The 25,226-nt window shown below is 37.5% G+C and overlaps 1 protein-coding gene across 6 annotated transcripts in view; it reads right to left on the bottom strand.

The window, feature by feature from the left end:
- Positions 1-25,226, bottom strand: part of vap (RAS p21 protein activator vap) — a 689,463-nt gene that overhangs the window by 27,655 nt on the left and 636,582 nt on the right. For all 6 annotated transcript variants that reach the window (XM_090406565.1, XM_090406568.1, XM_090406566.1 and 3 more), the window contains one exon: positions 21,931-22,008. In XM_090406565.1, coding sequence (XP_090262691.1) covers positions 21,931-22,008 — 78 coding nt within the window. The remainder of the gene's footprint in view (positions 1-21,930; positions 22,009-25,226) is intronic.

Genomic DNA, 25,226 nt, shown 5'->3' with positions numbered 1-25,226 from the left:
TCAGAAGTTTGTACGTGTCAATCATATCACCCCTTTTTCTCCTGCTTGCTAGTGTCTGCAGTCTACAAATTCTCAATCTGTCTTCATAATCAGTATTCCACAATCCTGATATCATTTTTAACATTCTCCTTTGTAAGTCTTTCCAATATATCAGAATCACAATGAAAACCAGAGACCAGACCTGCACACAATAGTCCAAGTGAGGTCTTATCAAGGCTTTGTAAAGAGGCAAAATAACATCCTTATATTACATGTGAATGTTTGTTTAAGCACTGCAATTATCTTTTGAGTTGTATTTGCAATCTTTGCCACATGGCCCCTGAACTTCAACTTTCTATCTATTAACACTCCAAGATCCCTAGCCTTATCAGTTTCTTCTAGCTTAATCCCACCAATATAATATGACATTGGATATCTAATCATGCCAAAGTGAATGACTTCACATTTACTGACATTGAACTGACACCCATTTTCCCATGCCCACAATTCCAGCCTATTCAAATCATTTTGCAGGCACTGCATATCAGCAGCATTCCTGATTGCCCTACCTATCTTTGCATCATCAGTAAATAGCTGTATGGCCCAATATTATTAATGTACAGATTGAATAACAGTGGACCAAGCACTGATCCTTATGGTACACCACTTGTTACCTTAAATCTTGCAGACTCCCCCCCCCCATATAACACTTTTCTTTTTGATACCTGTCAGTCAGCCATCCTCTTATCCATGCTAATATTCTATAACCCAAACCCCATTTTCTCCAATTAATGCAACAGTCTACCATGCTGTATTCTGTCAAAAGCCTTAGAAAAATCTAAAAGGATCATGGTGTATCCATTCCCTTTGTCTAGTTCAATGGTAACAATGTTATAGGATGTCAGCAAGTTGCAAAAACATGACCTTCCTTTTGTAAACCCATATTGTTCATTGCCAAGTAGAGATTCACTGTCAAACCATTTCTGAATGTGAGCCCTAACTAATTTTTCCAAAATCTTCACCACCACTTCTGAGATACTAATTGGTTGATAGTTGGATACATCGGTCTATGCACCACCCTTGTGCAATTGAATTACCACACATTCCTTTCATTCCTGCAGAATCTTCCCTGTTCTGAGACCAGGGGCACGCCAGTAGTGTCCAGCGCCTGTGTGAAAAACTTTAGTTGGCGCCTCTATCCTCCAATAAAAAAATCACTTAAAAAAATGTTTTTAAGTATTTCCTCCTCTTTGGCACCATTACCATCCTGGCACCTGTGTGCGTTGCACACATTGCACATATGGTCGGTGCGCCCCCTGTCTGAGACTCATATTAAACAGCCTGCTCAAAGGAATGGCCAGTTCAGCAGAACACTCTTTTAGCACACGTACTAACATCCCATCTGTCCCTATTGCTGAATTCTTATTCAATTTGTGCAACATCTCTAATACCTCGTCCTCATACACCTGTGTTTCTTCATCTAGTGAAGAGGTAAGAGTTCATGGGCATTCATTAACTGAACAACCTCTTCTGCATCTGTAACCCTCAAGCCATGAGGATTTAGAAAAGTTATTCTTTCATATTCATTCTTTTTTCCTTTTACTTGCAGCATATCGATAGGTCTTGTGAGTTGTCTTTAGCACGCAGAGTTAGTTTCTTTTCATACTCACACTTTGCTTTCTGTATAAAAGTTGTGACTATTCTAGCCTGCTGCTTATAACATTCATAACAGACATCATCCTTATGCACACGGTATTCCTTCCACATCGTCCCTTTTCTTACAAATCTCCTGCTTAATAAGATTTCACATCCATTTGACTCCTACTCTATTCTTCAAACTCTCAGGACACATTCTGATATCGCATCATTTAAGTATTGTTTAAATGCTTCCCATGCACTGTTGATATTCTTTCATTCCAGCAACCGATCCCATTCCACTGAACTCAGTATACTCCTCAGTTGGTCATAATTTCCTGCTTTGTAGTTCAGCATGTAACCTTTTCTGAATGGAACATTCATAAACCTGGTCACTTCCCAAGTGAATACCGCATGATCACTGTCAACCAACCGGAGGCAGAATAGTTACGTCTTTAATGGAAATGTCCTCTGACACTATAATCAAATCCAACACTCTTTGCACTCGAGTTCCTTCTGTCACATGCTGCTTGAGAAAGTTGCTTCCCATTACGATTAGTCTTTTCACGCTCATCTTTTCTATTTGGTGATGCATTTCTTCATCACTAGCAACCGATCCACCAGGTCTGTAACAACACCCCACTATGTAATTGATCTTGTTAGATTCCACTTCACACCAGATGGCTTCAAACTCACTGTCACATGAATATTGTTAGTAGTAGTACTACACTCATAGGTCTCAACTCTAAATGGAATCAAGTCATCCAATATCATTAGAAGCACGCCCCCTCCTTTCCTATCCTCTCTATCCTTCCTAAAAATACTGTATCCACGACACTCGATACCAGTTAGTAGGTCTGATTCTGATAGCCAGGTCTCACTAATACCTACAATCTGAAGTCGCAACATATTGAGTAAGGAAACAAACTTTATCCCTTTGTTTCTGATACTCCTAGCATTTGTGTACAGACATAATAATCTACCTGTTTGCTCTTTTGGATTGTCTTGTCTGCAGTCTGCCTGACACAGCTGGACAACTTGCAGATCTCTATTCCTCTCTAATGCCTTACACATGTAGACATCTTTGCACACATTTGATGGGCCCAAATCGGACGAACACAAACCCAAAATCATTCTCTCATCAACATTTCCATGACAAAGCCCATCCCCGTCATTAACACAGTTAAATAACATTGTCGCTCTTACACTCACATTCACACCACTCCTCCCTTTATAATTTAGTTTCCCTGACTCTCTGTGTTATGTCTCATACCAGTTATTAGTTTTTCTAGACTCCTGATACCAAACGCATTCAGGTGTAGGCCTTGTATATAAGTTCTTGAACTGGTAATATTGGGTAAGTGGAGAAGGGAATTCCAGGTATAATGAGGGGGTGGTGGGGGTTAGTCCAAAAGCAATGCCTCCAAGATCCCACTTTCCAAAAACTTTTAATTTTGTCTTGTCTGCATTAGCCGTTAATCCACTGATCTTGCTGAATTTTTTCAAAATACCAAAAAAGATATATATGGAATCATTATCCTTCAAAGTGCCCACTACATCATCGGCATGATAACATCTTATTTTCCTTCATAGTTGAAGAAACTGTGATTCCTCATACAGCATGTGTGTTATCAACTTCCTATAAGAAAATTTTAAGAACCAAAGCAAAGAACAGTGAACTAAGAAGGCAACCTTGCTTGACTGCTTTTCGAATTTTGACTGGGTCTGACAGGAACCCATTAACAGGAACCCATTAACTAGGTAGTTGAATTGGCATAGGCTCCTTTGATAACAGATAGCAGCTTTTTACCTACACCAATTTACTGGAGAATGCGGAATAGAAAGGGATGCCGGACATTATCAAATGCTTGAGTAAGGATCAACTGCTAGCACTGCCATCGACTGCTTTTCATATTAACTACATGATCTAATCCACTAACTAAGTGGATTAGATCATGTAGCAGAACTAGATTAAATTCTACTGCTTGGCCTGGAACTCCATACACCTGTGTGCTTTTAATTATGTATCGCATTCTCCTTTGAGCCTGTTATTTATAATGTAGAAAAATATCTTGTAGTCAGTATTAGAGAAATAGGTTTCCAGCTGCTGATTAAGGTGTGATCTCTATTAGATTTTGAAATGAGGATGGTATGGTTTGCTACAAATTCACTTGGAATGTATCCTGATGAGAGAAAAGAATTAAATAGTATAACTAGAATGGGAAGAATAAAACCCCAGGCCTTGCAGTAAAGTTCTATCCCTAGACCATCAAGTCCTGGGAATTTCTTGTCTAACATTCTTTATAGGCTGTGGTAACTTCAGATGCTGCAATGGGTCTGTCAAGCCCATCTTGGGTATGAACAGGAAAGCCATTAATGTTCCAAGAATTAGAATTTCCAACAGTATTATTATCTTCAAACAGATTTTTGTAGTGTTTTTCAAAAGAGCCAAGAATGTCTTGAGTGGTGGACATGTCTTCACCATCAATGCAGATTTCAGTGATAGTCCTTTTTTGCAGAATTTAATGAATTGTCTATTGCAGAATGCAGCTGAAGGGTTATCTGTTAAGTACTGCTGTATCATTGCCTTAAAATTTCTTTCTTCTATTTGTTTCTGCTTTTCCACTTCTATCTCTATGTTAATGTTTTTAATGATGTTGTTGCCACATTCTATACCATTGTGTTGGTTTGTTATGAACCAGCTTCTCTCATTATACAGGTCTTTCAACTTTTTTCTTTTAAAGGAAAGCTTGTTCCTTTCCCCATTATTGAGGTATGTTAAAGTGTGGAAATACTACTCCAAAAACATGTGCGATGCCTCAGATTACCCGAAGAATCATTTAACTCAGTGGAAGTTACACTTCATTCAGTGGAATTAAATGAAGAATGTAGACTTCCAAGATCAGAAGAGCATGATCACTGGCATCATCTGTCAGCAGAACACTTATATCTTTAACTGACACCCCCACTCCCTAGACACTAGAAGAATAATGTCCAATGTCTTTCACCTAAAGCAGGGGGTGGCCAACCTATGGCGCATTGCATGATTAGAAGTGGCACACTGAACCCCAGAGAAAAATTAAAAAAAAATTTGTATACGATTTATATATATATATAAACACACAATTAACCTACCACTGAATTCTAGAGGGTGCACTTATTATACTTGTTTGATCTTGAAGCAACAGGCACCAGCAAATGCTGACATGCAGAACTGCTGCTAGGGTCTTTGTTGCCCGCATGCAATTTCTATCGAAGCGCCCCTGTAACGATTCGGTCTTTTACGATAATAAAAATTTAAATTATTTGAAATTTCTTAAATAAATTTTGACAGAACTGCCACACATTGGTTCGCTAAATGTAACAAACCGGGGGTGTTGACTAGGCAGGATAATCGTTAAAAACCCGAATATTCAAAAAATTCTCAAAAGTTTTGATACTGGGATTATAGCCTTCTCACCGACCAGAATCTAAAAAAATTAAAATAAATTTAAATTAAAGTTAAAATTTATTTGAATGCATTTTACAAGTTACTAAATTCTTAGTAATTTGTAAAAATTTTTTAGTAATTTTTATAAGTGGAACTATCTTTTAGGAAAATAAAAGAAACTCAAGATAGATGAGAAAATAAGAAAAGAATTCAGAAATAATTAGAACATTTAATATAAGTATTCAAAAAATAACATCTTTACAGAATAACAGAAAATAAATTAAATTACATAAATATACTTGAAATTTATTTCATTAAAATTTTAGGGGTTTTGATTTCATATTCACAAAATTAGAAATAATGGTCTTAACATCTAATTCTGCACATATATCATTTTCAATAGCTATTAACACCAAGCTAACAAGCCTTTTTTTGTGACATACTTGTTCTTAAGTAGGTTTTAATCAATTTAAACTTGGAAAAGGAAAGTTCACCACTCGCTATACTAACAGGAAAGGTTAACAGTATTCTTAAAGCAATTGAAAAGTTAAGGAAAGATAAATTATTGGACACAATAAACTTAAGAATATCGAAAGGGTTTTGAATATTTAAATTATTCTTCCGAAAAATATCCCGGAAAGCACATAACTCGTCATATACCTGTAGTTCTATTGCATTTACGTCTTTATTGTCGCCGTCCTTCAAGAGAATCTCTAAATCGTCACAATGTTTTCGTAAACCTTCGTTATTAATTTGTAGAAATCTATACAAGAAATTGAAATTATTATAATATACGTTTTAGTTGTTCAAAACGTTCTATTAACGAACACATTGCAACATCTAGAAGTGTATAGAACACATTCACTCTAAATTTATCTTCTGGCGATTGTGGCGTTTCGTCATGATGCTCATAGTCAAATTGTCGTGTCTTCTTTCGTTGTCGAATTTCCGTACCAGTTTTAAATTCTTGTTCTCCATCCACCTCTTCACTCAGTTCTTTTGTCGTTTTTAGAACTTCTTTAAAATTTGTATCTGATCGATACTCTTGTAAGAATATTTTTAAGTTTTAGATAGATTCTAAAGCAAGTGTAATGTTCATATTTTTGTCTTGAAGCATTTTACTCACAGGGTTTATTCTGTTAAGTAAATCATGCCAAGTTATAAGAGAGCAAATAAATTTGTAGTCCTTTATTTTATGCTGAGGATTTTCCAACGTTTGTAAGCGAATGAAAAGAAATTGTATATTTCTTGAATAATTGCAAAGAAACTAATTGCAACTGCATTCACTTTGACTGCATCATTAATGATTAAATTTAGAGTATGAGCAGCACATGGTACGTAAAAAGCTCGAGGATTTTTGTTCAAAAGCAAATTTTGGAGCCCATATTTTTTCCCTTTCATATTTGCCCCATTGTCATACCCTTGACCTCACATGTCTTCAATGGGAATGTTCCATTTTTCCAGTTGTTCCATTATTGTTGCACATAAACCACGTCCTGTGGAATCTGATATATCTGCAAAACCTAAAAAGTTTTCCCTGATCTTGACAATTCCATTGTCATAGGAAACAAACTGAATAATAATGGTCATTTGTTCTGTTTTACTTGCATCAGGTGTGCAGTCTAAAATTATGGAATAACATTTAGATTTTCGAATTGATAATATAACATTTAGATTTTCGAATTGATAATAAAATTGTATCCCTGATTGCGTTACTTAAAGTTTCCAGTATTTCATTTTGACTATCTTTACTCAAATAGTGTACTCTATTGTTTTGTTGTAGGGCCCTTTCAACATGATTTTCCATAACGAGATCAAACTTCACAAACAGTTTGACTAATTTTAAAAAATTGCCGTTATTCCTTTCATATAATTTATCAGATGATCTGCGAAATTTTTGGCTACCAAGGAATTTTATAATTTCAATCAAGCGTTCTAAAACACACGTCCAATGTTTCTTTTCCATTTCATACATGCTTTGAGTCTGGTAATCAATAGTAGTTTTGTTTTTTAAATTTTTATCAAGTTCCTTCCATTTTAAGAAATTTTTCATGCAAGTTAAACTAGCCTCATGTCTATGCAAAGTTGTACTTACATTTCTCCAATCGTTATGACTTTCTACAAGACTATCTGATTCAGTAGGTGCGAAAAGTTTGCAACAAAAGCAAAAAACAGAATTTAAAGTTTCGGAATAAACAAGCCATGTTCTTGGCACGAGCTCCCCGTTTTCCATTTTTTTATTATATACGTGTCTCCAAATTTACGACCATATGTATCTCTGGGATATATTATATTTTTCTTTTGAACAGTCCCCATTTCAATTAAAACAACTCGTAATGTTTCATTAATATTTCCCCATTCACCTGGATCTAAATTTACAGAGACTAACAATGTGTTAGTTTCATGGTCAACTACAACTAAATCTTCTCCTAACTGTTTTTCACTTAAATCATGCATCTTGTTATCTTATTCAATAGTTGCAATAGTACTTTCGTGAAAACTGGATGATGTGCACGGTTCCTCAACTCTGATTTCTGACTATGGAGTTGGTTACAATCAGCATCAAAATATTTTAATATTTTAACAAATTTATTAAGAGCCCAGTTTGTTTTTTAATATCTGCTTCTTTCGCAGCATGACGCTTACGATTTTGTGTACCAGATAACTTTTTTTTAAATTTCTGATTCCATTTTTATTTTATACCCACAAGAAATTATTACACAACACGACACAGAGACGAAATAATAGTCCGCACTGCGCTACTGCCAGTAGCCTACTGAGATGCGTACCATATGACTGGTTAACTAGCAACAAATGTTTTGTACGAAAATTCGTGTCTGCGCATAAAAACTGTTCACTGTTTCACTTTAGATAGACTGCAGGAGTCACAACATTCTGCAGGCAAGCATTTAGCCTGATCTCGCTGCAAAATTGTAAACATCAGGCTGATCAAAGAGACGGCAATATAGAATTTTTTAAAATTTTTATTCACTGTATCCAGCCTTATTTATTTTAATATTGATCATTCTAAGAATTTTTTGTTTTTATGATAAAAATTTTGTTTCTTAAAAATGAACTTATGAACCATGCCCCGACGCCTGCATGCCTGCTTCCGCCAGCCCTGCTGACATGTGTCACCAGTTACTCAATCAGTTTGCAGCTGACTCTCATGTCATAACGTTCGATGAACTTCTGATTCGATGTGGGTGAACAATTCTGTGTTTTCGAACTTATATGTTTTTATTAACAGTTCTTTAAGTTTAAGATAAGATTTATGTTTTCATGAAGGCTTAATATAGTTCTGTAAATTTAAAAATAACTTTTTTCATTTTGAACGTGTATGTCAAGTTCTTCTCCGCTCCCCCAATAATTTGCTGATTACTGAAACCTGCAATTATTCGGTGTATTTGTATGTGTGTGTTTTAATGTTTTTTTTAATACAATATCTTTCCTTTTTATTTATGTATAGTAGGTTTATTCCTAAAATTTAACTGATCATCAGCAAAGCTTTCGTATTATGAGGATGTTTGGGCTGTGTGTGTGTGTGTGATTGCCAGCTGATCGACTGTTTTATGGCAGGAAGCGATCTCATATTTCATTGGACATAATATTATTACGAGAGAGACGAAAACTCTGTATGAAAAAAAAAAAAAAAAAATATATATATATATATATATATATATATATATGATTTTTAAACTTATAGAACTGTTTTTGAATGTTCATAATGTTTAAAATGATAAAATAATTTAAATAAATTATTTAATAATAAGCTTTACTTTTTGAAAAATTTTTTTTTTTACAATTAGCTACCCATTACTTTGCAAAAGAAAATGAGCAGAAGAAAAGCAGAAGGTGATAGCAAGCGCCAGTTTAATGAACTGTGAGAAAATGAGTTCTTATTTATTGCAGGTCCTTCAGGAAAACTGTTGTGCATTGTTTGTGAAAGCACTCTCTCAGATAATAGAAGGCATGATCTTAACAGACACTATAAAACATCAAGCTGAATTAGAAGAAAAACTGAAGTTAGTTCCTGGGTCTGAGTTGCGGAAAGAATATGTGGTTAAGAAAAAGGAAGAAATAAAAAAGAGACAAAATATATTTGTGAAACGAAGTTGTGAAAGTGTGGCAATGCTGGAGGCGTATTATGAAATTGCCTTTGTGTTGGCTAAAAAACGCAAGCCTTTCTCTGATGGAGAGGAAGTTGTTAAGCCCTGTCTCGAAAAATTTGCAAAATGTCTTGGTGATAAGAATGTTGAAAGAAAGTAAACCAAATTGCTCTGTCCAAGCAAACAATTACAAGACACATCGAAGAACTTTCCCATGATGTTACTGAGCAATTGAAAGCCCACATTCATGCTTGTTCTTTCTTTTCTTTAGCCTTGGACGAATCCGTTGACATATGTGATGTAGCCCAATTAAGCATTTTTATAAGAGGAATTGATGGTAATTTTAACATCTTTGAAGAACTTATCGGTCTTGAGTCACTTCATGGAAAAACCAGAGGGTTGGACATATTTGACAAAGTAAAGTCATGTCTAGAAAATCAACAACTAGATTCTAGTAAGCTCATCAGTGTTTGCACTGATGGAGCACCGTCAATGGTAAGTAGAGTTTCTGGGACTGTAACTTTACTTGAATGGTTTTTAAGTCGTTCTCTACTAAAGTATCACTGTATTATACATGAAGAATCTCTGTGTGTAAAAACTCTAAATTTGAAGCATGTTATGATACCAGTTGTAAAGTGTGTGAATAAAATTAGAGCAAGAGGGTTAAACAGAAGAGAATTCAGAGAATATTGTGAACTGCTATATATGGAATATGGTGATCTCATCCTTCATTGTGAGGTGCGCTGGCTTTCTAAAGGACAAGTTCTCAGTAGATTTTGGAAGCTGAAAGAAAGTGTTCGTAATTTTCTGGAAGAGAAGGATGAGCTGCATGAGGAAAAAGCTTTGTTGTGTGATGAGAAATGGCTATTTGATTTAGCATTTTTAGTTGATGTTACCAGCCACCTCAATGATCTAAATTTGAAACTGCAGGGCAAGAACAAATTGTTTCCTAGCTTAGTAAATGACATCAGTGCATTCAAAATGAAATTAAAACTGTTCATCTCCCAGTTAGAAAAATGGGTATTTAAGTCAATTTCCATATTTAAAAGAACATAGTGAATCTGTTGAAGATAATGGCAACTTTACAGAATATACTGAGAAACTCAGATTATTGCAAGAGTCCTTTAACCTTCGTTTTAGCAATTTTGCCGAAAATGAAGACTGCATACTTGCATTTATAAATCCCTTTTCACTTACTGTACAAAAAACTTAACGATGGCTAGTGACATACAAATGGAACTTATTGATCTCAAAACCAATTCTTTATTGAAAATGAAATTTAATGAACTTCCATCACTCTCAGATGCTTCTGATATAATTAATTTCTGGCGATCGTTGCCTTGTGAACATTTTCCAGACCTGAGAAAATTTGCTCAGAGTTATATCTGTTATTTTGGAACTACATACAGATGCGAACAAGCATTTTCATCGATGAAAATGATTAAGAACAAACTACGGTCATGATTGACTGATTCAAATTTGAAAAACTGTTTGATGCTTTCTGTAACTGATTTAACTCCAAACATTACAAGCTTAGCAAAAGCAAAGCAATTTCAAAAGTCTCAATAAAATAATTAATGCTTATCTTGTCTTTATATGAAATCCTTTTATTTAAAACTGCTAAAAGTTTCTATATTACCAAATATATAATAAATCATTTTATGCATAACTTAAATATATCCATATTACCATATTTTAAATTTTAAAAGGGCAGAAAAGTGGTATAAGTTTGTATGGCGCATCTTAGCTAAAAAATGAAAAAATTGACGCATGAACTATAAAAGGTTGGCCACCCCTGACCTAGAGTATAGTCAGTCATATGCTGCCTGAAAAAGTTGTGTTGGAACAGCTCAATAAATTTGACTTCTTTCTTCTCGTGAGATTTCACACGTATCCAATTGATGTTTGGATAATTAGTCTCCCATATAATTCCTTATTTGATACCCATCATGGTAATTTGGTGATGCATTTCACCATCGGCAGAAAGTGCTTCACTAGGTCTGTAACAACACCCTGCATATTTCATCTTATCAGATCTCATCTCACCTTATGCCTAATAGCTTCAGATTCACTGCTAAATGGAACACTATTACTAACACTGCATTTATAGAATTCTACTCTGACTGGATTCAAATTCTCTGATATTATCAGTAGCACTTCTGTCTGTAATTCATAAAAAGAATATACCTTTTATACTCAACTCCATTAGTATATCTGCCTCTGAAAGCTAGATCTTGCTAATGCCTATGATTTGATGCCATAACATATTCCTTTGTTCCTGATACCACCAGCATTTGTGAACAGACACCTTTATTCATATGTAATGCCTCACATATGCAGATATCCTTGTACTTACCCAAGTCTGAACATGGCAAATGCACAATCACACTTTCATCATGCTCACCTCCCTGACCATGAACATTTGTATCATTATCAGGATTATGTAACCGTAGTTGCACTTAACTTATGTGTAGGTACTCAACCATTTCTCCCGACATGATCTAGTTTCCCTGACTCTCCATATTAGATATCACACAATAAGTAATTTCTCCAGACACCAAGCACATTCATTATCACTAAGCAACTCCAAAAACTTATTCACCTCATTTACATATATTGTTTCCTGCTTTCAATTCAATGTATTCAAAGCTAAAGTTGCCCATTATTATTATTATTATTATTCCTGATACCTCCAAGGAGTCCGAAGACTCATCGCGGGAGGACATCTTCAACTGTCTCTACATCTTATCTCTACTACGAATCAACGCCATCTACCGCCCACCTCCAACACCACCACAACTAGTAATTTTTGTCTGTAAATTGCGTGTGTTCTGAAGGGCCGATTTGTATGTATGCGGGATGAAAAACCCGAGCTTCCGGGAGAAAAAACCCTGCTACCTCCGTATGAGATCGGCTAACTCACCATCGATTGAAATCGACCAGATAAAGATCCCTCCCGTCGCGACGAGAATCGAACTTAGGCCTATTCCAATCGAAGGGCGCAATGTACCGTCGTTCTTCCAATTGCGCTACGGAGGCGCTATTATTATCATCTTAATTATTATTATTATCATCTTACTGTCACCAATGTTATCTGCCTGAACATCGACACTCCACTATATATCTAAAATTACTGCTTAAACTCAACTGCACAACAAGCATCCTAAGAGTCACTATGATTAATGCTTGATTGTCCATGTAGTTGGAGGAGACTTACCACTTCAGAGGTCATCACCTGCTCACCCTTCTTTTCTCCTTTTTCCCCCTCTTTTTCCTATGCAAAAGTGATCTTTCAGTGAATTCAAACCAGTTTTGCTAATGACAGCATACTCTTGCTCTCCTATTTACCTGACAAACCTTGCAGCGCTTTAACTTCCAACTTGAAGATCTATAATCCACCGATATTCCGAATGCTGGTGTACGTGTGTAGAGGCTTAAGTGCTGTGAGGACATCTTGTTGGAGGCTTAATGGATTTTTTACAACACTCAAAAAGAATTAAAATAGAATTTAATACTTCCTATATTTCGTCCTAGTCACTAGGACATCTACGGGGATTACAAAAACAATTAATGTAACATATACACAAATAACAAACAATACTAAGCCCAACCATGTGGGTGACACTAAAGTCCTACCTAGGTAGAGCGACCTCTAAGGGCAGTAGTAGGTGGCCTGGAATGTAAGGTGGGAACTCTGGTGATAAGTGTTTCCCAAATCTTCGGAAGCTTAATGCAACCGTATTTATTGAGATTTGGTTGGTTTTTGAGAGCTGCTTCTAAGAAAAGTCTCTTTTTCTTGAATTTGCTGTGGTGGAGCATGGTGGTTTTCTTCCATGATACCCTGTGGGTGGTGTCCAAAACATGGTCCGCCAAACCTGAATGGCCATAGTTGTGTTTGAAGATGTAAGACTTGTGTTCCTCTAGACGGATGGATGCTGATCTGCCTGTCTGTCCAAAGTACGCCAACTTACAGGAACAGGGTACTTTGTAAACTCCAGGCAGAGAGAGAGAGAGGAGGGAGCTGATCTTTCGTAGAACGGATAAGGGTAGCCAGTTTGCGGTAGGGCTTGTATGCTGTGTGTAGATTGTACTTTTTTAGTATCTTGGCTATTTTTTCCGAAGTGCCTCGGATGTAGGGTATGGTGATGGTATTTTTAAATTCTTGTTGATGAGAGGGACGGGGAATGGGGGAGGAATTAATTATTTTTTTGATACTGTGTTCACTGTAGCCATTGGAGAGGAAAGTGCTGTGTATGTGGTTAAGCTCAGTAGTGAGGGCGGTTCCACTGGAACAAAGATTGTGGGCTCTCTTGGTAAGAGTTTTAATAATGCCATATTGTTGAGAGGGATGGTAGTGGGAGAGTTTGTGAATGTATCTGCCTGTGTGTGTGGGTTTTCTGTATATGGTGAAGGTAAGTGTATCATTAGGCAGGCGTGTGACTAAGGTGTCTAGGCCCAAAGCTACAGGCCCATCAGTCTTCTTTCCTGTCTTGGCAAAGTAATAGAAAAGGTCATCCTATCAAGACTACAATCAGCAGTGGACAAACAGAAAATAATCCCAAATGAGCAATTTGGATTTCGCAAAGCTCACAACACGGTGCAACAAATTCACAAACTAATAGAACATATCACTGATGGTTTTAACTGGCACCTTCACACTGCTGCTGTATTTTTGGATCTTGCCAAGGCCTTTGATAAGGTCTGGCATCAAGGCCTTATCTTCAAACTAATTGAAAACAACATCCCAATTAAACTAGTGAAACTCATATGTTCATATAATAATGAAAGATACATTCAAGTAAAATTCAACGGAATTGTCATCAAGGCGCAAAATTCTGGCGGGAGTACCTCAGGGTTCTCTTCTGGCCCCAATACTTTTCACAACTTACATGGCAGATATTCCTCTCAATTCAAGAATAACTACTATGGCCCTTTATACCGACGACACCGCTATTCTAGCAAGTTCGCTCAGCCCTCGCCTAGCAATCACTAGACTCCAAGGAAGTATCAATGAGCTAGCAAACTGGTTCACCAACTGGAGGATTCAAGTGAACCCTCTCAAAAGCTCAGCCATGTTGTTTTCAAGAAGAAAGGTCTGCAACAAAGAAGACATCCTGCTCTCTGGTCATAAGATCCCATGGCAATCAGAGACCAAATATCTTGGGGTATTAATGGATAAGAAACTCCTTTTTAACAAGCACATCAATCTCATTGGCTCCAAATCTTCCAAAGTAATAGCACAGCTCTACCCATTGATCAACTGCAAGAGCAAATTGAACCTACATAATAAATTGCTTCTTTACCGGATGGTAATATGTCCAGTCATTACCTATGCCTCACCAACATTTCAAGATCAAACATTTCGAAATTGCAGAGAATCCAAAACAAATGCCTTAGGATGATCCTGGATGCACCATGGTTCATCAGAAATCCACAGATTCACTGAGAAACCGGCATTCCATACATTTCCTCCTTTCTTCGGAATCTTGAAGAAAAATTCGTCGTGAAGTCAAGTTCACATTCAGACCCACTAATCGTACAAGCTGTCAATTACAATGAGACTGATTACTACAAACAAAAAAGACCGAAGGCTATTCTTCTCTCAACTAATCATAGCTAACACAACTGCCCTCAGAGGGCGAGCTTAACTGCTCACAACCCTCCCATTCCCAAACAACTCTCATTACAGATAAAGGGGAATATGAAAAGCACTAGTGCTTCACCCATCTTGTCAGTAATGCTAATGGTAAACCTTGGTATTTAGGGTCTAGCTACACACTGAGGAGACCTCAAAAAAGGTTGAAACTGGTCTGGGTAGTGACCTCACCCATAATGTATTGCAGTATACATCTCTTAGCGAGACGTGCTTTACATTATGGAAAATACTAAGAACAGTGATCAGAGCTTTACCCACCTTTACAATGAGTTGTCCTGGTGTTGCACCACCTTTAGACTTGAGCTACGTTCAAGCGCAAACTTAACTGTTTGCTTACTTGGGATTAGGAGTAAAATAACCAAGTTTATAAAATTACTTGGTAACCCTAATATACATTATTCCCAAGGTAAAAAAACTTATTTACATCTATATTCCTCCAGAGATTCTTATTCAAAATAAAAACACCTTGTAGCAATGTGTATAGGTAAAGTTGATAAGGCCCTATTACTAAAACCTTGGTATATTCAAAATAAAAACACCTTGTTGCAACTTCTATGGGTAAAGTTGATAAGGCTCTGTATTACTAAAACCTTGGTATTTAGGGCCTATCTAATCACTGAGGAGACCTCAAAAAAGGTTGAAACCAGTCTGGGTAGCGACCCCACCCAAAATGTATTGCAGTATACATCTCTTAGTGAGATGTGCTTTACATTATGGAAAATACTAAGAATAGTGATCAGAGCTTTACCCACTTTTACAATGAGTTGCCCTGGTGTTGCACCACCTTTAGACTTGAACTACGTTCAGGTGCAAACTTAACTGTTTGTTTACTTGGGATTAGGAGTAAAATAACCAAGTTTATAAAATTACTTGGTAACCCTAATATACATTATTCCCAAGGTAAAAAAACTTATTTACACACACACACACATATATATAGTATTTACCAAGTCAAGGTCCGTGCGGTTAGCCAAGTGGCTGTGCGCTTCTCAACCATATGACTGGGGAAGGAGTGTCCCAGGTTCAATTCCCGTTGAAGACGTGAGGAATTTGAGGATCATATTCAGTCATAGCCAAGTTAGCCAGTCTTGGGTGCGGGCAGTAGGGTTTTTTCCGCCAGATTATCTGGTGTTTTTCATCCTGCAAGCAGACAAACTGGCCCAGTGAACACACACGGATCTACAGCCATAAATACTTAACCCCCCATGAGGGTACTCAACTCGCCCCAATAGGGACAGGGGAGAAAAAGGGAGGAAAACTCCATACGAATAAATAAAATAAACCAAGTCAAGCCTCTTGGTGCCTCACCAAGGGTACAATGCAGTCCTAGATACTTCACACTTCTACCTTTTTTACATTCAGACAGTGCTACTACAGTAATACTACTTAAGTATTAGTCATCTACTCATTAATGTAAGGGAGTTTGTCCAGTGTGATGTGTGTGGGATGTATGCTTTCCCGAAAGAGGCTGGAGTTTGGATGGACAATGACAGTGGTGGGAGACTGTGCAGAAAGTGTAAGGAAAGTGAGGAATTGAAATACGTGTCAGGTCGTAAGATTGTCGTGGTAGAAGAAAGCCAGAATGTGAGTGAAAATATTGGCTTGATAGGAAACTGCGATGTTGTACAAGATGGCAATGAGAGCAGTGAAAGTAATTTATGCACAGAGAGAAAATGGTTTAAATGATGAAAATGAGGAATTAGTTGTAAGGGGTGAGATCGCACGGTTATGCAGAGTAATACATAGTGCGAAGCGGCAGTTGGAGCACCTGCAAAACTCTTTCCAGAGTGCCTCGGCTAATGGAAATAAGCAAGTGTTTGAAAGGAAAAATAAGTGTAAGAGTGGGAGGGTTTCAGAAATGAAGGAAAGAGTGTTCTACGGTGACTCATTAGTAAGAGGTGTGATAGATGAGAGTTTAATTAAATCGTACTTACCGGGTGCAAAATTTAAGGATGTGAGAGTATTAGAGTGCAAAAATAGAGGGTGAAAGAATTGATAGTTGTGGTGGGTATGAATGAATTGAAAGGAGATAAAATTTTTATGAGAGAGGACTTGAAAGTATTGTTAACAGTAGCGAAAGAAAAGAGCAGAGTTAGGATTGAATCTGTTGCCACGGAATGACAGAGAGGAGTTTAGAAGGAGGGCCAAGACTTTATGCACAGGTTATGCAGACGGTGTGGTGTGGAATTCGTGGACATGTGAAATGAGTTTGAAGGGCGAAAGGATTTGTACAAGAAGGATGTCCTGCATATGAATGGATTTGGTGTGCGGAGACTGAAAAAAAGTGTTGCTGAATGAAGTGAAAATGGATGAGCAGAACCAGGGAAACTAGAAATATCAAGGAGGGGGGGGGGTGGATATGCAGACATCAGTGAGACAGTTGAGTGTAAGAATGTATATAAAGTACCTGAGCCAATACTAAGGACAAGAAATCAGAATGGAATAGTTAGTATAACGCATCAAGATAGGGGTGGAACAAAGGGACCATTGCATTTCATGTATACTAATGCCAGGAGTATTAGGAACAAGAAAGAAGAATTTTTGGCCTTGGTTGGCTCTTCCTGGCCATTATTGACATTAGTGAAACATGGCTGACAGAAGATGATATAGTTAGTGGGATAGAATGTGTAGGTTATAGTGTGTTTAGGAGGGACAGAGAGAATAAAATGGGGGGAGGAGGAGGAGTGTTATTGATGATGATAGCTGATGAACTGCAGCCAAGGAGAATAGAAGTTCTATTGCAGGATAGTGAAAAGAGCTCATTTGAGGCTATTTGGTGTGAGATTGAGACTAGCAGAACAAAATATACAGTTGGGTGCTGCTATAGACCAGGTGATGGAATAGATGGTGGCGATAGTATGCATAAACAAATTGATGAAATGAGTGGAAGGAGGGTAATTATTATGTGGGATTTCAACTATGGTAACATTGACTGGAAGGAGAAGAGGACACATGTGAGGAAGGAACTGGATTTTATTCAGTTACTAAGGGATAACTACCTGAGACAGCATGTAATAGAAAATACTAGGGATTTGAGAGTACTTGATCTGGTAATAGCATCTCAGAATTCGAATGTAATGAATATGACCATGTTGCCACCTATTGGTGAGAGTGATCATAAAGTCTTGACCTGGGAGGTGGCTAAAGGTGTGGAATTTTTGATTAAGACAGGGTATATGTGGAATTACTGTGATGGCAAGTATGACAAGCTTAGGCGATTGCTTGGTTCAGTGCCATGGCATGTAAAACTGCAAGGGCTGGATGTCGATAGAGCATGGAAGTGATCAAGGAGCATTTGCAGGAGGTTATGGCTGATTGTATATCTAGGGTCTGAATAGTAAAACAAGTAGGGGTTAAATGGATGAATAACACCATTAAGCTTGAGCTGCAGAAAAAGAAACAACTGTGGAAGGAATTTAAAGAAAAAGGTGACCTGCAGGCACACGAACGGTATAAAGCGCAGGCCAGAAGGGTAGCGAGTGTGGTAAGAAAAGCAAAAGCGGATTATGAAAGGAAACTAGCTATGCAAGCTAAAGAGAATCCCAAACAGTTCTTTCAATATGCTGCAAGTAAAAGAAAAACTGTACACGGCAGAATGATTTTAAGGAATGCCGATGCAAAGGAGGTCACTGAATCAGTCGATATAGTGGAATTACTGAGTGAGCACTTTGCAAGTGTATATCATCCAGGTGGTAACATTGAAAGAATGAAGGAACCATTAGTTTATATGGAAATTGTGGTGAATGAAGTGGAGGTGAATAGTCCATTACAGAACCTTAATGTGAATACATCTGTGGGATTGGATGGTATAGTGGCATGGGTCTTACGTGAAGGGGATAAAGAATTATCAGGGGCCTTGACCATGTTGTTTAATCTGAGTCTCGGGTCTGGTTTAGTGCCAAAGGTGTGGAAAGAGGGGAAAATAGTTCCGCTGCATGAAGGAGGATCCAAGACTACTGTTGCAAATTACCGACCGATCAGCATATCAGGAGTCGTTGTCAAGGTCTTGGAGAAAGTAGTCAAGGGAAAAATACAGTAATGGATTAATGAAAATGAGATACTGTACGGGGGGACAGCATGCTTTGTGAAGGGTAGATCATGCCTCAGTAACTTGCTCAAGTTTTATAAAATGGTGACGGCTGAAATGGATAAGGGTAATGGGTTTACAGCGATACTGCTGGACCTGGCAAAGGCATTTGACAGGGTACCACATGGAATTCTAATCCGTAAACTACAACATATGGGAATGAATATAGGGTTGGTGAGATGGATAGTTGGGTGGTTGATGGAGAGATATCAAAGAGTAGTTTATTCAGGAGTAGAGTCCAAAAGACGGCCTGTGACTAGTGGTGTGCCGCAGGGTTCTGTACTCGGACCACTGCTGTTTAATTTATTCATTAACGATATAGAGAAGGATCTAAGAGGAACGGTTCATTTGTTCGCTGATGATGCAAAGTTGGGTAGGGCAATAGTGAATGCAGAAGATGTCAAAATCTTGCAGGATGATTTGGAAAAATTGGAGGTCTGGGCTAAGGAGAATGGATGTCAATTTAATGTGACAAAATGTACGGTTATGGATTTTGAGGTGAAAAGATGAGCAGCAGTATACCACATTGGTGGAACTGTACTCCAGGAGATTGATGAGGCCAGGGACGTGGGAGTGTTGGTGGATAGGGAGATGAAGTTTAGGGGGCACATTGCAAAAGTGGCTAAATCAGCTCTTCAAATCACTTGGTTGCTGAAGAATACTTTGACGAGCAGAGATAAGCAAGTTATTGTTCCTCTGTACCAAGCCTTGATAAGACCGAATCTCGACTACTGTGTCTAGATTTGGTCACCTAGGTTTCTTCTTGATGGGGAGGAGGTTGAGAAGATCCAGAGGCAAATGACTAAGATGATAGCAGGTCTATGGAATGAACCTTATGAAAACAGGTTGAAGATTTGTGGGTTGCTGACATTGGTTGATAGGCGGAAAAGAGGAGATACGATTGAGCCATTCAAATTGCTGAAAGGATTCCATAGGATTAATTCAGAGGATATTTTTGAGATCAGGACTGGTGGTGGGAGAACTAGGGGACACCTATGGAAGCTGGGCGACAGTGTGGTTAGCAAGGGTGTTAGAGTTGGGTTCTTTACTTTTAGAGTGGTAAATGAGTGGAATAAGCTGCCAGAGTCTGTTGTGGGTGCTATGACGGTGAGTGAGTTCAAGGCAAGGTATGATAGATACTGTGAGAATGTCAAATAGTTGTGTGGACATGATGTTTAGGGCCTCCCTAGATGAGTCTAAGGACTCCTTGGAGTCGCCTGTAGTAGTAGTAGTAGTAATAATAATAATAATCTCCTCCAACTCTCAAACAGAGGACCATGTGACCAAGACAAAATTACCTTCGACTATACACCAAGAAAAGTTCACGATGCTTTTTCTGATCTTGTATCAGAAACACATTGAAAAATCTTTATTAACTCAGATCTCTGCTGACCTGGTTGGCTGAGTGGTTAGCTTATATACTCTCCAACTAACAGGCTGTGTGGGTTTGAATTCTGCTGTGGGCATGAATATTTGTGATTTTCTTTAGGTGGGAGATGAATTTCATCACCCAGTGAGAGACAACCACGACTTATTGGAAGTCTGAAGTGGCTTGAAAAAGTTCCATGTTTGGTCTCTAGAGCAGGGGTTCCAGATTAACCCCTCCCCCTTGTGTGTGCGTATGTATATACATACATACAGGATGTTCTATAAGTCCCAAATATTTTAATAATTCATAAAAATCAGTAAACTCGATATATTGGAGTGCATTTTGCACAAAAGTGAATTGCAAGGAGGAAGATTTTTTTTGGCAGGGGATAAAAAAATTTAGTTCATATTTTCACTGTAGAGGGCAAAAGCAGCATTGACATTCAGAATATCATTGAAAACTTATTTAATCATATGTAGGAAGCCCGTTATATATCACTACAGTAATTGTTTAATGTGTCTGCCAGCACAAGCAATTACATTCTGCAAGCAGATGAGAACACCCTTTACAGAAGCATGGAGTATATCTGGGAGGATGCAAGCAACTTCGTGGTGAATGGTATCTTTTAAATCCACTAAGGAAGATCGGATGCTCAGGTACAATCGGGACTTTAAATAGCCCTCAACCAAAAATCTACCGGTGTCAAGTCCGTGGACCGAGAAGCCCATGTGGAGTTGCAATTATAGCTGCTGAGTCGTTTTTCACCAAATGTGCTGATGAGAACCTGCTTCACAGGAGATGTGGTATGAGATGGCACCCTGTCCTGCATGAATGTGACTGTGTGAAGAACATTTTTTTCCCACAAGAATGGGTACCATGTTTTCACATAGCAGCTGCAAGTAGCACTGTGCATTTACTGAGCACGTCTTCCGGTCCCATGTTGCACACGACTCTTCAAAGAAAAAGGAACAGACAATGACGGATGCAGCGAAGCCGCACCAAACTTTGAGTTGCGGTGAATGCAACAGCTCCTCTGTGTGGATTGTCCTGTGCCCATATTCGACAATTATGCATATTAACTGTCCCATGCAATGAAAAATGCGCTTCATCTGTCCAGATGTACAGCCATTGTGGATCTTCTACAGCTTTGTCAAAGCCCATGTTGCGAATTCCTCCCTCTTAGTGGTATCACTTGGTAACAGTTGATGAAGAGATTACAGCTTGTATGGATACAAGTTCAACACACACACACACACACACACGCACACCAAGAAGTATGCAGAATATGGACGTTTTCACTGCGATTCTTGCAGCTTACCATGCACTGCTTACACTGAATGTGCCACTAGGGCACTGCTTTGTGATACCGCAACGCTGGTATGAGCTTTGGATAACACTGGCCTGCTGGTGCGAGGCCGATCTGACAAATTTCCAGTTTCTTTGAAACGTCATATAAGAGACTGCAGTCTGGCAGGAGTGATAGGACCTCGACCGTTCTTTATTCTTTTCTGCGTTCGAAACTTGCGTAAAGCTTCTGCTACCGATTCCCCACTTACATAAAACAACTTCGCTAAAAATGCCTTATCCACCAATGTTGGTAGGATTCACTACAAAGTGCTAAAAGTGAGAACTGACTGTATTAATCATGAAATATTAATTACATACCGATATGTCATCAAGGAACTTTATCATCCGGTTTTTGTTTTTCAGAATAAAGGGATTAATAACCTCCATCCATGGCTCCTAATGTTAAACAAATGCATAAAGATTAGAACATTTATTTGTACTATTTTTCTATTAATCAACACACTGTTTAAGCAATTAACTTGCAAAATCCTTCTTGATCTTACAATGTAAGAAGAAGTTTAGTCGCATTTTTATATGGAATTTAATATTTTATGATAAAACAGATTTAAATATTAAAAAAAAATGCAATACGCATTGATTACTTCTTACACATACAAATTTAAAATAGTTTATGATTATGTAAGATTTTGGAAATGAGAATAAACACATTAATGCAAACATGATAGCAGACAACTTCCTCAATTCTATGGTGAAAATTTAATAGCTCTTGTACTTGCTACTTACCTTCATTTGACTGCAATTGTAATTAAGGTTTCTGACATTGAAAAATAGCAAAATATGCACTGAAATGAACTAAATAAGCTTCTTCAGTAACTAACCTTCATGAAGTCAGAAGACCTATCATGAGAGGTCTACTTTGACACGAGACTTGTTATATGCCTTGGCTTCATTTGCTATCTTCAAATTTGCAAATTCCTGTTGCAACAATCATTCTCTCATCACTGTACAAATAAAAAAAAAAAATCTACTTTTTAACTTAATTACAATGCCAAATAAAACTTTCCTTTTTCACTGTTTCACATGATGCCTCCAATGGTGATATTACCAAAAGCTTTAATATTCCCAGTAATGATACCAATGTTGAAGCTATGTGTATTTGTGATCACCAATAATTCGCCCACATCTCTCAAACCCAATTTTCTCGACCACCCCTTCCATTCAGTCATACTTCCTTCCTTCAATAACGAATGTATATCGCCATACGCTGGGATGCAGCACCGGTGCCTAGTATTTTTCTTGTGTGTGTGATTAATGTTCGGCACCTTTCCAAAAAAGTTTTTTTTTGAATAAAGTGTGAATAAATTGAACAGGAAATGAAAAACAAATGAAAACCGCTTTACAGTATAATGTTACCTACGGATTAGTCCTGCTTATACAAATTTGTTTTACACAGAACTCAACAATTAATCATAAGTTGATTTATGATACATCAAAAAATAAAGAACTATTTTAGGTATATTTTCGTAAATTTTAATCAAAAATTACAGTGATATAATCGGGTCCAGGATACAATTTCAGAATTTATATGTTTGTTTCCGGGAAGATCTGAAGGGACCCGAACGGAAGACGACATACATTCATAATTATATGTACCATTCTGTACCATCTGTTGTTCGTTTAAACTCTTATCTCATATTTTTTGACATCTTTTAGGCACCTTTTCTTCTGCAGCGCCTGTGTATATTGCACACTTCGCACATGATACCAGCCGGACCTGCTGGGATGCCACTGAAAAAGAAGACAGTCAGCAACATCCCACAAAGGTATGTCCTGACCCCACTTCCGTTCAATCATACTTCCTTCCTTCAATAATGAATATATATTGCCATATTCTGGGATGCAACCGAAAAAGAAGACAGACAGCAACATCCGACAAAGGTATGTCTGGTTTTTTTCTTCCTATATATTCTTCATATATCTGTCCATATAAAACATAACTATTTATTTATGATACATCAAAAAATAAAGAAGAACTATTTTAGGTATATTTTCGTAAATTTTAATAAAAAATTACAGTGATATAATCAGGTCCAGGATACAATTTCAGAATTTATTTGTTCGTTTCCATTTTTAAACAAATCTTGGACTACTACTTTTCAATTTATTCATTAACGATATAGGAAAGGATCTGAGAGGAAGTGTTCACTTGTTAGCTGATGATGTAAAGTTGGGTAGAGCAATTGTGAGTGCACAGGATGTCAAAATTTTGCAGGATGATTTGGATAGTTTGGAGGACTGGGCTAGAGAAAATGGATGTCAATTTAATGTAGCAAAGTGTAAGGTTATGCATTTTGGGGTGAAAAGATTAGCAGCAGTATATCACATTGGTGGAACTGTACTCCAGGAGATTGATGAGGCCAGGGATTTGGGAGTGTTGGTGGATAGGGAGTTGAAGTTTAGGGGGCACATTGCAAAAGTAGCGAAATCAGCTCATCAACTCACTTGGTTGTTGAAAAATACTTTGACGAGCAGAGACAAACAGGTTATTGTTCCTCTGTATCGAGCCTTGATAAGACCCCATCAAGACTACTGTGCCCAGATATGGGCGCCAGGGTTTCTTCTTGATGGGGAGGAGGTGGAGAGGATCCAAAAACGAGTGACCAAGATGATAGCAGGTCTGTGGAATGAACCTTATGAGAACAGGTTGAAGATTTGTGGGTTGCAAAAATTGGTTGATAGGCGGAAAAGGGGTGATATGATTAAGACATTCAAATTACTTAAGGGTTTCTATAAGATTAATCCATAAGATATTTTTGAGAATAGGACTGGTGATGGGAGGACTAGGGACCATACATGGAAGCTTGGTAAGTGTGTGGTTAGCAAATGTGTTAGAGCTAGGTTTTTTACTTGGAGAGTGGTGAATGAGTGGAATAAGCTGCCAGAGTCTGTTGTGGGTGCTATGACTGTGAATGAGTTCAAGGCGAGGTATGATAGATACTGTGTGTCGAATAGTTGTTCTTGACATGATGTTAGGGCCTCCCTTGATGAGTCTGTCAACTCCTTGGAATTGCCCAGAATAATAATAATAATAATAATAACTAATGCCCTAAAATTTGAGTAAAAAACCAATGGCATTATAAAAAAGGGATACTCCTAAACAAAAATAGGCTAAATAGCCATAAAAATAATATTTACTTAGAGGAGTAGCATGGGAATTTTCCCAGAAACAATACCTACCAAAAGTTTAATTTTGGCAATGTAAAATAAACATAAATAGAAGATATGCAAGATTCATACTTATTTTGTAGTCGAATATACATATATAAGAAACTTGAAGATTTTCGAATAAAGAAGAGAGGGCTTATAAGAATAGAATTTTCAGCAGTCAGAAATATTTATGAAGAAACCAGATGTATGCTGAAAATAGGAAAATTCATTTTAAACAAATTATGGACTCTACAACCGTGTTATAAATAATTATTTTCATTTCCCGACGTTTCGACCTTCACATTAAGGTCATTATCTGGAGTATACACACACACATATATATATATATATATATATATATATACAGAGACAAGCTAAATTACATTTCAATAGTATGCTGAAGAGCCAATGATTTGATCAACGGTTATTCAACTGGCCTGATCTCT

The sequence above is a fragment of the Typopeltis vanoorti genome, chromosome 16 (assembly GCF_054136105.1).
Source record: "Typopeltis vanoorti isolate ZY-2024b chromosome 16, IOZ_Tvanoo_1.0, whole genome shotgun sequence".
NCBI lineage: Eukaryota > Metazoa > Arthropoda > Arachnida > Uropygi > Thelyphonidae > Typopeltis > Typopeltis vanoorti.
This window is presented reverse-complemented; position numbering and strand designations above follow the sequence as displayed.